General features: G+C 50.4%; 3 protein-coding genes across 3 annotated transcripts; all 3 read left to right on the top strand.

Moving 5' to 3' along the window:
* Positions 1–3,074: 3,074 nt before the first annotated feature.
* Positions 3,075–9,710, top strand: acyA (adenylate cyclase acyA; the record flags this gene model as incomplete). The annotated part of the gene is made up of 4 exons (XM_089599007.1): positions 3,075–3,091; positions 3,214–3,955; positions 4,056–9,344; positions 9,435–9,710. The coding sequence occupies 4 exons, from the start codon at positions 3,075–3,077 to the stop codon at positions 9,708–9,710; spliced, it is 6,324 nt and encodes a 2,107-aa protein (XP_089456671.1).
* A 916-nt stretch (positions 9,711–10,626) lies between these two features.
* Positions 10,627–12,971, top strand: ALT_0615 (putative sister chromatid separation protein (Src1); the record flags this gene model as incomplete). Its single annotated transcript, XM_033556070.1, has 2 exons — positions 10,627–12,188; positions 12,347–12,971. 2 exons carry the CDS (start codon positions 10,627–10,629, stop codon positions 12,969–12,971), a joined length of 2,187 nt encoding a protein of 728 aa, XP_033411961.1.
* Positions 12,972–16,653: 3,682 nt separating this feature from the next.
* On the top strand, positions 16,654–17,190 carry ALT_0614 (uncharacterized protein; the record flags this gene model as incomplete). The annotated part of the gene is made up of 1 exon (XM_033556069.1): positions 16,654–17,190. The coding sequence occupies one exon, from the start codon at positions 16,654–16,656 to the stop codon at positions 17,188–17,190; it is 537 nt and encodes a 178-aa protein (XP_033411960.1).
* Between the last annotated feature and the right edge of the window lie 971 nt (positions 17,191–18,161).

Raw genomic sequence — 18,161 nt, 5'->3', positions numbered from 1 at the left:
TCCGTGGTATATATATATATCTCAAGAATTGAGGACCGCGGGATCCTATGATTTGATACAAATACCCCGCTGGTATCTGCTCATACACGGAATCGGACACTCTGGCTGTGACAGATGTCCTCATCAAGTAGTGGGATGTTGTGTAATTGATGCTTATGAGAAGACATCAGCAATATGGGATCTTTTGAAGAATCAGCAGAAACATGAACGGGATACTCGTAAACAAGCCGGTATATTGAATTGAATTTACACAATCTAATTTGTCTAAATCCCTGCATTTTAATGCAGCATTTAGAAGGCAGGTCGAATATTCCACACTGGTAATACATATAGATCTCAGCGTCACCGACTCGCCAGAACCTTCACTTGCTGTCTCCGATGATGGCCGTAGGAGTAAACCACTTATAGTGGCAAAGATACATTACCCGGCAGACAGCAGCCGTCGTGACTCCAATCAAGCTGAGACCAATCACGCCAACCAGTGGTACGACGACAGCAGCTTTTCCAGCTCCTACAAGCAACCAGAAGAGTCCCACGAAAGCGCTATATCCTGCGCTGACCTGTGCGAGAGAGATCTGTGCAACTACGTATTCGTATGACTACTCATCACAGAACTACAGATATCGACAACCAGAACGCATGCAATGCCCGCTACGTCTACTCAGATCAGGCTTCAAAAGACTAAGATAATTGAAGTGGTGGAAGGATGGAGACGCAGAAGTGAGCTCGGCTGCAGTCGTAGTCACCGAGGCCGCCTGGCCTGGAGCAGCTTCAAGCATCTAGACATAGGTCATACTTCAAGAACGCTAGCAAGCTCGGCTAATTAGACCTCGTTCAAACCTTATCCATCCAAGGACGAGCTTTATAATGCTGATACTAGTACTGTCCTGTTGCTCCGGCTGGAACATAGCCACTGGTTGTCCCAGTCTACCTATCAACCTTTTGCCTGCTGCTTGCTCGGTTGAACATTGTTGCAGCGGAGTCGAAGACAAATGGCTTGTCGTCCAGGTACAGGAAAAAGAGACCAAATAGACACTGGACATAGAAGGAATGGAAGGACTCGTATTACATGATCGTGTCGGTTTCAAGAAGTTTGAGCAGAAGACAAAGAGGAAGGGAATTTCTCGGAGTCTCCAGCTATAGGTTGGCCTTCCACATGCACGTCTATTATTCCCTCCAGCCGAAGCACCTTGCCTGTCTCGGAGAGCTAAAGAACTGGTGACACCACCAAGAAAGGTTCGGAGAGGAGGGTGGGCGTTGATAGGTGAGCGGATCAGCTGACTTACCCCATCCCTTAAAGCGGCAACGTCTGACTGAGAGATAACTCTACCTATTGTAATTTAAGTTATCTCGTGCCTAAACCGTAGATGATAGCCAAAAGCTGTATGTAGTACGGAAGTCTCCGGAAGATGAAGCTTGAACTCCCTGGATCTTCATAGGTAAGCTGCCCATTTGCGAACAGAATATGCGAACTTGAAGTTGACGAGAGTAAAATCTATCGAAGATTTACAACAATATAAAGACTCGTCCACCTCATCAGAGCCGAGTAGACAGATCAGAAAGGGGACTGAGCTGTATCAAAGCGTTCATCGCGCCTGGCCAAAAAAAGCACAGACATCATCACGGACCACCCAGCCCCGGAATCGACTCAAGGCTGACAGCTCCCGTAAGGCGGTAGAGAAGTAGGGTATAGCGTACAGACCTTGAAATGAACGATACATTGATCCTAAGGTATTTATCTGAGGACTCAGTAGATACCATATTGTGTTGAAGTTCGATACCATATGTAGTAATCCTTATTCCTTCACTGTCGAGAGCTAACACGAATAACAGGGTAGGCAAAGGACAAAAAGGAGCTTACCTCATAAGGTAAGGTAGGTTTAAATATCCAAGTACCTTACGTACCTACCTTACAAGTAGCTGGTTGAAATGTTACAGTTATGTCTTCCCTTTCCCCTCAATTATCGTGTGGTTTTCCCGCAGTAACTCTCCGTTGAAGCGTGGACCTTAGGTAATGTACGGTATTACCATACCTGTTCCGTTCTCCCCTAAGCCTCAGGCTAACAGTAAGGTAATAATAATAGCTCTTCGGAGCCGCAGCGAATCTCAAACAGTCAAACTCCTGCTGCTCCGCTGTTGGCGCAGGTTTAACACACCCTGACCATCAATGAATAACACCTACGCGACAATTCTTCCTGATTCATGTTTGATCCTCATCCATACCTGATGTTATTTGAGCTTTTTGACTTATATTCCAGTATTTCATTCGGTCTATTTTGACTGCCTAGCTTTTCATAGTGGAACGTGTGATGACGTTCCTCCACTACTACCGCTCGCCCTCCAGAACATGAAGGACCTTCCGTCTTGACACCGTCGCGCCCGACGAAATATACCCTGTGCTACGTTCAGTCGCCTTTGCGATATTTCTGTCTTCGCAAATAACAGCCAAGCCTATTATTCATTTCCTTCAACCGCCGTTCGAATCGATGGTTTATTTTGTTCCGTGCATTCCCTACCTTTAACGAAACGAACCTTGCTATCGCATCCGACCATCTCCATCTTAGTCGCACACGCCTCCGTACAACGTTCCCATCGAGCTTTAATATCCTTCCTCAACCTCCTCATTCATCGCTTCCTCCGAACCCGTTGACCATATTCATGGTGGATTCTTTCTTGGCGTCCGCGACTGCTGTGACAACCGGCTAATTTCTCGCTCCTGGCCATAACAGCATGTCGCTGCGTGGAAGCGAGAATTCGCACAGAAGGCGCAGCTCTGAGAGCTCCGGGGCCCACAGCTGGTTGTCGCAAGAGACCGTCAGAGAGAGTCAAAATCCTCGTCCGCTATACAATACAGCCATGCCGAATGGCCGTAGGTCTCCTTTTCCTGGCTCTGCGGGCTTAGAGAGGTAAGAAACAGTGTGAAAGCGAATTTCTCTCCCATTCCTTTTTCACACATGTTGAATTGCTGGTATCGTGTCTCTGTTGAAAATTTGGGGTATATATACAGTCGGTTGCGCGGCGAGGTTGACGAACATTGATTACCGGCTGTCAAAGCCCCAAATACGTCTTCGAAAATGGGACTGTGGTCTCTGTCATTCCTGCTGGTCTTAATGTTCTGATGTCGGATGAAATTCCGTGCCAGCATTTCTTTCTGTTATCTGCACATACGGCGGGGTTTTTTGTTGAAATAACATGAGTGCTAACTACCTTTAGATCTGCATCACAGGGTCACAACCAGCCAAACCAAGGCTCTTCGAATAACTTATATTCTTCTACTTTCTCGTGGAACTCGCCCGATATCTCACCCACAGATCAGCGGAGAGGCGTTGGCAGCCACAGGAAGGCTATGGCGACCTCCGGAACTGACGATCCTGGCCCCCCGCCCACATCTAGCTTGAGCTCGAAACCGTCGCAGCTGAATCCCAACCAAATCGACTACTTTCATCAAAACCCCAATGCCTCGTGGTCAAACTCCCCTAAGATAGCGCCCATGGATAGTTCGGGAACGTTCTTCCATGACTTCTCCGAACACGAGGCATCACCGGCATCTGCCACTTTCCGTCCTGGCACCGGTCGGACCTTCGCCAGTGAACCCGTCGATTTTGACTACAACGGAGACGACCGTAGACCATCGGTAGCCAGCGCCACGACAATCAGCAGTCAGGGCTCGAAGTCTAGTACAGGGGGTCGATTCCGGAAGAAGTTGCAAGGTTTCTTTGGGGATGATTACCTCCCGTCAGGCGAAACGAAACAGGAGCAGGAACAAGATACCCGGTCGTTGAGCAGCAGGCCAGGCTCTATTGATCAGTTTAGAGCCCGCGAAAGAGCCAATTCTGATGGCGCACGAAACTTCCCAGAAAGATCCAAGGATGATACTTCCTCACTACATCCTTCAAGACCGCGAACCCCCCTACCATCCAGTGAGATTACTCCATGGTTATATCAAAGTTTCAATGTAAGTGCATGGCCAAAATCGCCCACATTCGAATCCGCCTTCACATGTCCTCTCTGTCTGTTTTGAAGGATTGAAGTTCCTTATTTGTGACTATCTCTAGGACATTCCTCAATTCGGAGAAGCTCCTGTTCGAGAAGCCCCCATCGCCCCTGAAGGACGTCGTCTTGCTGGCCAGACTGCTACAAACTCAGGTACATCAAGAGAAGCTCGGAGGCACCCTGGCAGCCACCGTCATTCACGAAGCAAGGAAGAAAAGCCAACTGTCGCGGGTGATCTTGCTGGTTATCCAGCTCGTCCAGCAACAGGACGTGATGATTCTTATCTCGGATTGCGCCCCTTCCGAGACCATAGCCTACATGCCTCGACAGCGATGAGCTCAACTACCACTCTCGGCGGTCGCTCTACTAGCCCCACGCCGAGTATACAGAGCGCCTATTCTCGGGAACAAAGCCAGAACTCCCCCGGGGCGCCGTCCAACAAGCGATCGATACTGGATAAAATTCGTCGTACCAAAGCACATGGTCCCTTGAAGCATTTCCCCGGATCAAAATCCGCACAGGAGGCATCAAAGTCCTCATCAAAGCTCGCGCGGAGAGAGGCTTCTCCTCGACGAGGCCGGCAAGGCAGTCTGGAAGGTGGCACCCCTGTCAGAAACCCTGATCTAGGCGATTACGAGCGTCGAAAGGACGGGAAAGGCCTAGTTATGGGCTCCACAAAATTACGAAACCGGCGGGGCATTGGCAATGAAGCGCCTCCTGGGAAGGATGTCAAACTTTCGGAGGAGCCTGGCGTTTGGAGGCTTGATACAGATCTTTCACACATGGAGGGGATCGTTAGCCAGCAACCTCTTCCTTCTCCAAGCGACAAAAGCAAAGCTCAGGATGGTGTCCCACCGCAGCATGAGGAAGGGAAGAAGTCGGACGGCTTGCCTCCAGGTCACTGGGATGCTCCGGAGAGCTGGCAAGTGAAGAAGCATGGGGAGGATCTCGCTGCGCGGCTTCCAAATGTGGCAAGTGATGCGACAGGCATTGCACGTGAGCCAGATGGAACTTCATACTTCATCCGGGTCTTCCGCATTGATTCCACGTTTGCTACGCTGTCAGCTGGTCTGAATGCCACCGTTGCAGACATCCTCCTTATGCTTGGCCGAAAGTCTTTTCTTCAAGACCACTTGAATAACTATGAAATTGTCATGAAAAGGAATGATCTCTCTAGGCAGCTCGATCACTCAGAGAGACCCATTCTTATGCAGAAGCGATTGCTGGAGCAAGTCGGATACACTGCAAAGGATAGGATTGAAGAGATTGGTCGGGAAGACCACAGTTACATCTGCCGCTTCATATTCCTTCCAACCAAGCTCAGTGGCTACAGCAGCCTTGATGGCGACCCAGGATTCAGCAGAATGCAGAAGTTCAGTCATGTGGATCTTCAGGGTCGGAGTCTCGTCACCATCCCGATCACGCTCTATAAGAAGGCGTCCGAGATTATCTCCCTGAACCTGTCTAGGAATCTGTCCCTGGATGTCCCCAAAGATTTTATCCAGGGTTGTATCAATCTACGGGAGATCAAGTTTATTGGCAATGAAGCTCGGCGTTTGCCAGCGAGTTTTAGCCTTGCAAGTCGATTGACTTACTTGGACGTGTCCAACAATCTCTTGGAGGAGCTTGGCCATGCCAATCTCGACAGGTTGCATGGCCTCGTCAGCATCAAAATGGCCAACAACAAGCTATCAGAGCTACCAAGTTACTTTGGGAACTTTCAGTATCTCAGGAGTCTCAATATCTCCTCCAACAACTTCCAAGTCTTTCCTTCGTTCCTCTGCAATTTGAAGAGTCTTGTGGATCTTGATATCAGTTTCAACAATATCGCTGAGCTGCCAAATATCGGAAAACTGGCGACACTGGAACGAATCTGGATGACGAATAATACGCTGAGTGGGCCATTAGATGAGACATTCAAGGACCTCGTTAACTTGAGGGAGATTGATGCGCGCTTTAATGCCATTACCAACATAGACATTCTGGCGCAACTCCCTAGACTGGAGCAACTGCTGATTGGGCATAATGCAGTCTCGAAATTCAAAGGGTCATTTCCCAGACTGCGGACTTTGCTCCTCGATCATTGCCCGATGACGCAGTTTGACATTGATGCACCAGTGCCAACCCTGACCTCGCTCAACATTGCCTCCGCCAAGCTTGTGCAATTCCGGGATTCGTTGTTCGAGAACCTGCCCAACCTGACCAAGCTCATTCTTGATAAGAATCATTTTGTTTCGATGTCACCGCATATTGGAAAACTTCGTCGGCTGGAGCACTTCAGCATGATCAAAAACCCCCTGGCTGCGCTCCCTGCCACCATCGGATGCCTGACCGAGCTTAAATATCTCAACCTCAGGGAATGCAATTTGAGAAGGCTCCCCGCCGAAATTTGGCATTGTGTGAGACTGGAGACCCTCAACGTCTCGTCGAACGTGCTGGACAGCTTCCCCAAGCACGGCAGTTCTCCGCCTCAGCCACCAAGCGACACGGGAATCACGCCTGCAGCGACTCCAGGGGGAGCCACAACGCCAAATTACGAAGATCTCGGTCCTCTTCAGGAGCAAGACGGGCTAGAAACACGTCGACCCAGCCAGACGTCAGGAGGCTTTTTCAGCTCCGGAGGCTCACCGAATGGTGGGACTTATCGCAAACCGTCCGTTGCTTCGTCTCTTGGCCAAAGCGGGAGAAAAGTGTCGGCAGCTTCTCGATCGGGTACAGAGGGCAGCCCTTCTTCCAGGAAAGATTCAAACTTCTCTCAGCACGTGGCGACAACGTTTGCCGGCTCGCTACGAAATCTATATCTTGCAGACAATCGGCTAGAAGACGATATCTTCCGAGAGCTGTCCTTGATTCCAGAGTTGCGCGTTGTTAATCTGTCGTACAATGAATTGACCGAACTTCCGCAGGGCTTGCTCAAGCGCTGGCCATTCCTGACCGAGTTGTACCTTTCGGGCAATGAGCTGACTTCGCTTCCTTCCGATGATCTCGAGGAAGGAAGTAACCTCAAAGTTCTGAACCTGAATGCGAACCGATTCCAGGTTCTTCCAGCAGAACTCTGTAAGGTCAGCAAACTTGCAATCTTAGATGTTGGAAGCAATGCCTTGAAGTATAATGTGTCCAACTGGCCTTACGATTGGAACTGGAACTGGAATCGGAATTTGAAATACCTCAATTTCTCTGGGAACAAACGCTTGGAGATTAAACCAAACATCACCTCAGCGGGACCGACCACCGCGAATGGAACCGACCTGACTGATTTCAACTCCCTTACCCATCTCCGTGTCCTCGGTTTGATGGATGTCACGCTCACAACACCCACCATTCCTGAAGAGAACGAAGATCGACGTGTCAGAACGTCTGCTTCACTTGCTGGGTCGCTGGCTTATGGCATGGCCGATTTTTTGGGTAAAAGCGAGCATTTGTCCATCATCGATATGATCGTCCCACGTCTGAAGCCGGACAATGTGGAAACGCTTGTAGGGTTGTTTGATGGCCAAGCTCAGTCAACTGGGGGCTCTAGGATTGCCAAGTTTCTGCATGAGAACTTCACCTCAACCTTCTCTTCCGAGCTTAAAAGGCTACGAGTGGAGGAAGAAGAAACACCTCTTGATGCGCTACGGCGGACATTCTTGGCGCTGAACAAGAATATGGCTGCTGCTGCCTACAAATCTATTGACGACCGTAGTGTTCGGCAATTTCACAGAGGATCTCTAGCTACGAAACTTCTCAACCAAGACGACATACGGTCTGGTGGGGTTGCAACTGTGTTGTATCTGAATAACATGGATCTATATGTCGCCAACGTTGGTGATGCGCAGGCAATTCTTGTGAAGTCAGACGGGACGCTGAAGTATCTAACCAAGAATCATGATCCCGCGGAGCCCCATGAGCGGGCGAGAATCCGGGCCGCTGGAGGATTTGTCTCTCGCAACGGAAGACTAAACGACATTCTTCATGTGTCAAGAGCCTTTGGCCACTTCCAGCTGATGCCCGCAGTCGTTGCAGCGCCCCACACCATGCATGTGCACTTGACTGAACAGGATGAGATGATCATCCTGGCATCGAAGGAATTGTGGGACTATGTGACGCCAGACGTGGTGGTCGATGTCACCAGAGCGGAGCGTAGAGACCTCATGATCGCTGCTCAGAAAATCCGGGACCTGGCAATATCCTTTGGTGCTAACAATAAACTCATGGTCATGATTCTCGGTATGAGTGACCTAAAGAAGCGGGAGAAGTTCAAGTTTCGTGGTACAAGCCTCTCGATGGGGCCTCCTGCTTTTCCCGAGGAACAAATCATCCCCAGCACGAAGCGTACCAAGAAACCGCGTGACATGCCCGGCGATTCGAGACTCGCCCGCTTCGATTACGTGGATGCCCCTATTGGAGAGTTGGCCATCATCTTCACAGATATTAAGAAGTCCACAAGTCTGTGGGAGACATGTCCCGACGCGATGCGCTCGGCAATTCAGATACATAACGACATCCTCCGTCGACAACTTGGGATCATTGGTGGCTACGAAGTCAAGACCGAAGGTGACGCTTTTATGGTCGCCTTTTCCACCACCACAGCAGCCCTGCTCTGGTGTTTCAACTGCCAAACCCAGCTTTTGGAGGCCGAATGGCCCACCGAAATCCTTGAACAGCCTCAGTGCCAGGTCCAATACGATATGGAGAACAACATCATCTTCCGGGGTTTGTCTGTCCGCATGGGTATACATTGGGGAGAGCCTGTCTGCGAGAAAGATCCTGTTACTAATCGCATGGATTATTTCGGACCCATGGTCAACCGTGCATCGCGTATTTCGGCAGTAGCCGACGGTGGTCAGATTTTTGTCTCGTCCGACTTCATGAGCGATATTCAGCGCAACCTTGAAGTGTACGCTGACAGTGAACGAGCTGCTTCTACTGGCTCGGAGGAAAGCTACGCGATAGATAGTTTGGGGTATAATATTCGACGTGAACTTCAGCAACTCAACAGCCAAGGATTCGTCATCAAAGATCAGGGCGAACGGAAGTTGAAGGGCCTGGAGAATCCGGAGCCACTCTACCTCATCTACCCTCACTCGCTCTCCGGGCGGTTGACCACGCTGGAACAAGCGGAAGCAAGAGAGAACGGCCCCACAACCATAAGTAAACATTCCCAGCTCGAAATCGAGACGGATCTCATATGGCGCCTATGGGAGCTCACTCTTCGCCTGGAAAGACTATGCGGTGCGCTGGAGAATCCAGGTGAAGCGCGACTGAAGGAGCCGAACGTCGCTTTGTTTAATCTGGTCAAGAATCATGGTGGCGAGCTTGCCGATTCGACGGTGGTGAGTCTAGTCGAACAGCAGGTGACTCGCATCGAGGTTAGTGCGCAACTTTGATTTCTCTAGCTTCTTTTTTCTTTACTCTCCTTTTTGATTTCTCTCAAAACTGACGTTTTATGCCTCTTACAGATGAACATTACGACTCTCTCAGTGCGATACATGCTGAAGCCCTTCAAACCTGGTGACAAACTAAGTGACCACGCCGTCCCTATTGGTGAGGTGATGCAACAACTACAAACCCAACTTGCCGAATACAGAGCGCTCAAGGAACAACTGGCCGTCGGTGCTGCGGGCATCACTGGCGCCTTATCCAGCTCTACAGGAGCTGAAGGTCAGGATACTGGCGAGAGCGATCCCAGCTCCGCGTCTTCGTCCTTCCTCCAACTTGCTACATCCTCAGAGTAGCGCTATCTTACATGACCTCGATGTGGAACGTACTTCTGGACATTTGTCGCATAACTGTTTATATAACAGACTAATTCCCTTGTCGCTATATCCAAGCTTTGTTTTATATTCATTCATTTACATATAAGGGGCGTCTACTGGGGTGGTCCTTTCTCAATGGCTTCGAAGCATTGGTGAGGTGCTAGCGGTGGTATTGGTTTTTGGCTGTTCCCGGTCGACTACTATTGGATTGGCCGTACTACCCTGTTTGACTAAATCTATTACTGTATCTAATCATCCGGAAATACCCTGCCAACAATTGCTTTTAGTATCTATAATCTGGCCTGTCAGCAGGTGTTTGTCCTTGACTGGGTCAAATCATGTGACCCTTGTGGCTGTTGTGGCTTCATGATGGCGTGGCTAATACAGCACGTGATTTCCCTGCTTGTTTATTGTCATTGATTTGATTGGATTGAGACCGGTCATAACAGGTCATCGGCCACACGCGTTCTCCTTTCGTCATCATAGCAGGCTCTTCATCTTTGATTTAGCACACATCCATCCACCCCAGATTAATTTGGACACATGCATAATTGTTAACCTTCGATCTGTGAGATGATCGTGTATCCACCTCAAGAGGAGACTCTGAGCACAACCCTATTTGGATGATCGATATTCATTCCTTAGGCCCCGCTTGGTTGCCCTGGATACGATCTTCCACAGTATTATCTTCATTCAGTGTTTGAGCTATTTTTTGACGAGTGACAGCAAAGTGCAGAGAAAATCTCGACTCAAGCGTACGAGACGCATTCTTTGAGCCCTTATCAGGCGCGTCTGATCCCGATCGGAGTCTTCAGCCGTGCATCCGCATTTTGTGACTGCCCGTTCACTCACGTCTTGCTCTGCTGGCAGCCCATCGCCAGCGTCGCACTACGCTATGGCGGACGGACTGGAATACCTGTCCCCAGACTTCGACCTTAACACACTCACCGTACCCCGCCTCCGCTCCATCCTCGTCAGTCATGATGTTTCGTATCCGGCTTCTGCAAAAAAGGCGCAGCTCATCCGCATCCTGGAGGAAGAAGTTCTGCCTCAAGCGAAAAAACTCCTGCGAGAGCGCGAGAGGGTGAAAAGAACGAGCGCAGGTATCACAGATATGCCCAGTCGTGCGACATCGGTGGCTAGTGATTATGATGGACAACGCGAAACCGTTGATAGAGAGTCTATGCCTCCACCGCCGACACCGTCTACTGTCTCTACCGCGACCGGAACAAGAAGAGGCCGGTCGAGGATGAGCACGAGGGCGTCGACGGCCGAAATGGAGGAGAGGAACGTACCGAGCACACCGTCCATAGTCACGAAGAAGAAGGTACCGAAGTCGGAGACCAAGCACGCGCGCGCTTCTGACAGAGAATTGCATGATGATGGCCCGGTGACGCCTGTTGCTCGGGATATGGTCACTCCACGCAAATCCACGGCTAGGAAATTGCGAAATAGTGAAATCGCTCCTTCAATTGAGCCCGAGCCACACACTGTTCACGTTAAATCGGAACCAAAAGAGGACAGTGTCTTCACCGATGACAATCCATTTCAGAGTGGCAGCTCTCCTGGCTCAAGAAGCATCAGTCGTGATGTCAAACGAAAGACAAATTCACGGCTTTCCACCGCCAGCCCTGCTTTCAGCCACGGACTGAGACCACGAAAGTCTGAGACCCCTTACGATCTCAATGGTGATATTTCTAGAACGCCTACGAGATCACCCTTTGGATCTCCTGTCTTACCGAGGGAGGAAGTTGAGATGGACGAGGATGAGGATGAAAGTGAGCTCAGTGCCGGCGAGGAATTTACGCCCGAGGAGCAATTAGCCTTGGAGGGACAACAAGCGGAGTTAATGTATCCGACGGCTCCACGGATCCGACGCCGAGCTGCTAAGCAGAGTACGGCAAGCAAAGCTGCTCCGTGGATCCTCATTCTCTCTTTGCTTTGGGGGTTTGGTGGTTGGTGGCGCAAGGAGAAGATTGAGATCGGGTACTGTGGTATCGGCAAGCCTACTTGGTCCCTGGCAGAAACCAGGGTCCCCGAATGGGCCAGTGTATTGGAGCCGCAGTGTGAGCCCTGCCCTCCACATGCGTTCTGCTACCCGAACTTCGAGGCGAGCTGTGAGCATGACTTCATTCTGAAACCGCATCCTCTATCGCTTGGAGGTCTAATTCCTCTGCCTCCCACATGCGAACCAGACAGTGAAAAAGCTCGTCGCGTGAAAGCCGTTGCCGACAAAGCGGTTGAAGAGCTCCGTGATCGACGAGCTAAATTTGAATGTGGAGGGCGTCTAGAGGATGGTAAGGAAGTGACGTCTCCGGAAATGACCGGACCGGATTTGAAACAGGCGATTGCACAGAAACGCCGTAGAGGCATGAGTGATACTGAATTCGACGAGCTATGGAAAGGAGCACTCGGCGAGATTGTTGCGAAGGATGAAGTTGTCACCAAAACAAAACAGTAAGTTACCTATGAGATTTTTCTTTTGTTATCTTGCTTTCTTTCTTTCTATGGGTATCTCGTTCGTGCCCAGCTTAGTATGTATGCTAGAGCTCTTTCATATGACCACGGTTCTGACATGTATACCGGAACTAACAGAGGCCGCAACGCAATCACAGACCCTCCGATGTCCTTGTTCTCTCATCTACCTCAATCGCACGGCTCCCCCTCACATGTGCCTTCCGCCGCCACATCCGACTCTCTCTCCTCGCGTATCGACTCCCTCTTTCAATTTTGATTATTATGGTTCTGGGTTCGGTTTACGCTCGAGCAAAAATTCTTGCTCGACGATCCGATCTAGCTCGCGTCCCAGTGCTGGTAGCAACCACTCTAGATCGCCTAGCGACACAAGCAGCGCTACATGCTCGCGGCGAGGCGAGGGAACCGTATATTCCTATTGGTCAGTTGCGTGACGACGTCCTCCGTTCCGAGCTTCATGGCAAGCGACGTGAAGAGCTCTGGAGGCGTGTTCGCAATGTAGTTGAGGGCAATGCCAACATTCGCGCTGCGGTCCGCGAGGGCCGGGGTGGGGATGTTGCGCGGGTCTGGGAATGGATTGGGGGTATCGGCGGCGTTCACGGCAATGCTCTCGAGAGCAATGCTACCCGACGAGAGAGTAACCACCAACTGCCCTACTCGCCTCCATCAAGTGAGGGAAACCGCCCTCTGGTCGATCAACAACAATTGACGCCCAGAAGTCCGGGGGAACTTCGCCGTTGGGACGAAGGTAGACCCGTCTATTAAGGGACTGCACCGTAAATGATCTATCATTGGACTGCAGTGTATATGGGCCTTTTGAGTTGAATTACCAGCATTTTGGTTCATTTTTGGGTATTTTTATCGCGCTTTACATGTACAGTATCGAGTTTCATGATTCCCCTGCCAGTAAATCTATCAACACGTCCTCCTGCGCATAACGTGATCAATTTTTTTAACTTCCCGGCTTCTTCTCGTGTCTTTCTCGAAGCATCCAGCCTGATGTAGTACACACAGCTACCTCTGTACAGGAGCCCAGGAGTATCAACCCCTTTGCCTGGCCTCACAGCTATATGGTCTAACCCGCTCTCGGATGTCGGTCGTCCTGATACCCCTAATCCGAACCTTGGGTTGTCGAACCACCGGCCGACGGTGGTGTCCAAGCACAACGCCCCATCCAGAAGGACAGCCCACATACCACCCATGTGGGTTGTCAATCCATTCGATCAAGACTGCTTGCTAGATTCTCATTTGTCAGATCTGAATTCGAGCTGCAGCCACAATTTTCGTGGCTGAAGAGCTCCTCGATTATTCGACTGAATTTCCCGGGCTATTGCTAGGCCTGGTGTTGCAGCCAGCGATTCCCTATTGACACATCGAGGTTGATTCCAGAGTTTGAATACCCCAGTGGGCTGGCGTGATCGTCGCCTCTGTTTTCGCTTGGTTTCGCTTGGATACGACGTGGAGACACAAGTTTGCCACCGATGATTAACCAGACTTATCAGTGCAGAGTACACCGAGGATTCACTCCCTCGCCTCTACTGGCAGCCGGCCCAGGGAGCGAAGGACACCACGTTGTCAATTCCATCATTGGACGATCGTGCCTATCATTCAGCATCCGTTGGAAAAGGTGGGGGTTTTGGACTGTCGCTTCGATCACGGATACCTTATCTATTCCACGCAAGACTACTCTGTGGATAAATAATGCGCACCGTTAGCCATGGCTCCGCAAGCCGCCAACCAGATATGGGGAAAGCCCCCTATGAGGCTGGTTTGCCACGTTACCCATCGGCGAACTCAAGTCGCCTACAGGGTGACACAAGTCACACAAATCAACACTGTAAAGTTTCTTGGGGATCTTGGCGGTGTTGATCACCCTTTCCGGCACCCAGTCAAAGAGGAGATGGCGATGCAGAATAAACGTGAAATTATCACTTTTTCCACGGCCACAGCTTATTTTTCTGACCGATTGACTACCACGGCAGTTCATCGGTCCACATGTCCAGGGAACGTAAGCGATTGTTTTGGAAAATTTCTGTGTGCCTCGTACAGACGTTCCGAGTAGAAACTTGTAGAATTGCTGATGGAGACAGGACTGGCGACGTAGGTGGCTCTTCCTTTAGACCAACTCTCGGCGCCTTAGGCCAGAAAGGCGGGGGACAAGGCAGAAAAAGCGGTACGTCGGCCGTATGGCCAGCGCCCCCACTTCACGTGAGCGCCATGGAGTTACCTTTTAGAAAAACGCAAAGGTAGTCTACGTCAGCATCGTCAGCATCAACCAGCCATAACCTCAGCATGGCGCATTCGACTGTTCGAATCCTGTATTTAGTCCACGGTGTCCACCATAGGTCGGTACAGAGGTGCCTTGGTTCTTGGTTGCCTACCATGGTTGGGGGTTCTGATATGCGTGGGGATTTGTGGTGTGTCTTCGAATCCCGACGGGGATTTGATAAGCTCGTGTAAGGAATGCGCACAGGAGCACTGCATATCTAGGTAATCGTGGATCCATCATGCAACCGAAGCAGAACCATATTCTGATCAAGATGGTAGCCCTCGCGTCTGGCGGGGCTCGCAATAATTGTTGTTCTTGTTTCTTTTCGTCCCAAAGAAGACGGCGCCCCGTCAACTTGAAACCATCCGCCTTGCGAACTACGGAATAATCCTTTGGCACCCTATCATATCGAACGGATTTTTTTTCCGATAAGGGAAAGTTATGGAACTATTGCCAAAATTTCGACGCCCACAATGGTCACAACATCAATAGTACGATATTTGCTGCAACAACCAAAGTAGACGACCCGAAGTGGAATGCAAAAAGCGATCTCGTGGACATTTGTCTAGATTCGGCATTCCGCAGAGGACACGCAGCCGAAGAGAGATTCCTGGCCTTCGAACATTGCACGCAAATGATTCAAGCAAAATAGCAGCGGATTCAGTCATGACTAGGGTGAGGGAAGGAGGAGGAGGAGGGGGAGAATGGAGGGGGAGAATGGAGGTGCAAATATACGGAGTCTTCAGCTCTGTGGACAGGGCCCCGGCGCTCGGATTGATCTTACCATGATTGCTCAATGGCCCTAGCTGGAGGGTACCTGTCTGCCTATCAGAGTCTGACACCCTACCTGATCCTCGATGCTCCGCTTCAGGGCAATTACTGGGGACACTGATCATTGGTTCAGCCAAGCTGAATGCTCCGTCGGCGCTTTTCAAGCATTCTCATTGATGGGCCAGCTTCCTTAGATCTGGGACTAAACCTTTAAACCCGCATCGCTCCTTGAGGGAAGCCCGGAAGAGGCTAAGAGCAGCACTACTATCGACGTCTTGACAACTGCCTCCAGATTCACTTTCCTTTCTCTCCAACCTGAAGATTAGGGATCTTCTACCCGAAAGGCGCTTAGGCACGCTTGCTTAAAGGACCTTCCGCTTACCGGTTGTCATCATCCAATCCTTGTTCCCTTTGAGTCTTTTGGTTTAAACAATCTCTCTACCCTATTCTTTACCGTTGTTAGGCTCTAAATCTACGGAGTAAAGGTTTCCCAACCCCCTGGAAGAGTTGGAAAGCCGGGAGGACCCACGGGAAAGTGGGAACGGCCCGTGGATGAGGCAAAAGTGTCAGAGCTCTCAATTCCATTTAAAAGCTTCATCTTTCTTTTTGTATCCTTTTTCTCCACCTCCCTTCACTCTGCTTCGTTTTCGACCCCTTTTCTTTTAATTTGCTTGTGACACGTTGTTGATGATCAGTTCCGGAAACTGATCAGTGTTGACGGCACAGTCCAATCTCGCATTTTGGACCAGATTATTCTGCACTCTGCCCAATTACCCACTTAGCCACCCACCTGCATGCCTCTACTGACCATTGGACTGTGCCGAGTTAATTATTTTGGGTGTCGATCTCTTCCTGCTGAGGCAGAGAACCGCTGGCCCAGTTTGCCTGAAGCATTAAGCAGCATCGAATCGCCAAACCTGGCTTAGCGCTCCAGGTGACTTACCTTTCCTCAAATGCTCTTCTGATAGAGAGAGCATGTATGTCCGTCTGAGCACTTGAGGTTTGGTGCACCCCCTCGGTCAAGGACTATGTTCAGAAGAAAACTCATTGTCCGGAGTCCAGTCTGGTCTTTCCTCCCTTAGCTCGCCTCTTCCGGCTCCCTGGTTTTTCCCCCATATCTCTGTTCCTTATCTCATCAGACCATGTCTCATCAAGGGCCTCCTAGGCCTTTTCGCCCTATCGCTCCAAGAACTTTGTTAGATACGCCAACAGCGGGACCTGTCGCTGAGGAAAGTAAGATACGGAGAGCATCAACAGCTTGCACAGAGTGTCAACGACGTCGGACCAAGGTACCTTTCCCTTTCGAAGCTCGTCCCATCTTTCGCAAATATCCCGGTGCGAATGGTTGCGCGGCATCTTGAACCTGCCCTCCTTTTATGTCCCCCTTTCTAAGTACACCTTTCTGACATGCTGCTTTCTCTACTCGTTTTAAAGTGTAGTGCAAACTCGACCGGTGCCCCATGTTCCGAATGCGCCCTCCACGGCCGCGATTGCATCATCGACGAGTATGCCGACAAACGTCGTAAGGTTGCGCGGGATCGCGTCCAGGAGGAGTTAGCGTACTATCGTGAATTTGTGCAGCAGCTGCTGGCAGCCATTCGGCATGGCAAGCGTACAGACGTCGACGCCATTATCCATGTCATCCGGTCGGGAGCCTCACTCGAGAAGATACATTTGATCGTCGCCCAATCACTGAGTCATACAAACGGGGCCGATGGCCTTGAGATTACGATCCCCGTTCTGACGAAAGAACCGGACACGGTATCTGGGAACTCGTCTCCCGATAAAGAGTCGAATGAAGTATCTCGGAACTCCTCTCTCGATGTGAAAGAGCCGGATGGCGTATCTGCGGAAGCGTCTCCCGGTGTCAACGAGCCGAATGGCGTACCTGTGAAATCATCTCCCGATGCTGGACTGAGTGCGATCCTGAATAAAGATTTGTGATCTGAAAATCAGTTCCGTAGGCCGTTCGCGACGATGGTCTCCCTTTTTGCAAGTGCCATCACTTTGTAGCATTGTTCCCACCGCCGTGCCAATGCTTCGCAAAATTAGTGTTCTTTCTTGGAGCTAATCCTACGCCGCAATCTTGTTTAGCACAAGAAGAGGGTGACTACATGGCCATTTAGCCTTTGAACCATCACTTGACATGCTTCTAGCCTCATGCCGGAACAGGAATACTATATGGGCTAAGACTGCCAACAACTGGCTTCCAATCAGCCTGTCTTCATTCTTGTCTTTACTTTCTTTCGCTACCTTGTCCTGCTTCCAATCGATTCATCATTTATCATACTACCTGGCCGATTCAGTACCTACCTTCCTCTTCCCACCTGCGTCGGTTCCCCACCGACTGGGAGCAGTGAGGACGTATCTGTCCTTTCACCGACGTGACGGCGTTGCAGCGCAAGGGATGCACGTTGATCAATCCTTAATTTGATCCAACCCCGCAGGTTGGCATCTACCGCCGTGATGGGAGTGTCTCAGTTTTATTCAATGTCGACGGCGCATAGGTGCTGGCTGGTTTTGCCTCAATGAGCTGAGTGTGTTCGGCCTGTCCTGCCGTGATGTCCACATGCTCAAAACACCGTTCTAGCATCAGATCGATCGCCGCCATCAGTGATTGAGCGTCGCCGATGATGCGACAGCTACATTCATTACCTGACAGTCTGGTAACTGCTCCAAGTTCTATTAGGGGCCTCTCGCTCAACCTGGAGAACGTTTGATTCATGGTCTTTTCCTTTCTTTCCTGGCGTACGGGGTCTGCGTTGTGCATGAGCTAGTCTCAGGCGATGTGGGCAGTCTCTGTTGTTTGGCGCCATTCTGCTGATTGATATATACGAAGCGGGTCATCATTGCTCGGTCCAGAACAGCTCGGAATCTTTTCTCTAGTTTTCATCTATGTGGTCAAACACTTTTGG

This window comes from Aspergillus lentulus, assembly GCF_001445615.1.
Source record: "Aspergillus lentulus DNA, contig: Alt01, strain: IFM 54703, whole genome shotgun sequence".
NCBI classification, from domain to species: domain Eukaryota; kingdom Fungi; phylum Ascomycota; class Eurotiomycetes; order Eurotiales; family Aspergillaceae; genus Aspergillus; species Aspergillus lentulus.
Note: the sequence above shows the minus strand (reverse complement) of the source record. Positions and strands in the feature narration are given on the sequence as shown.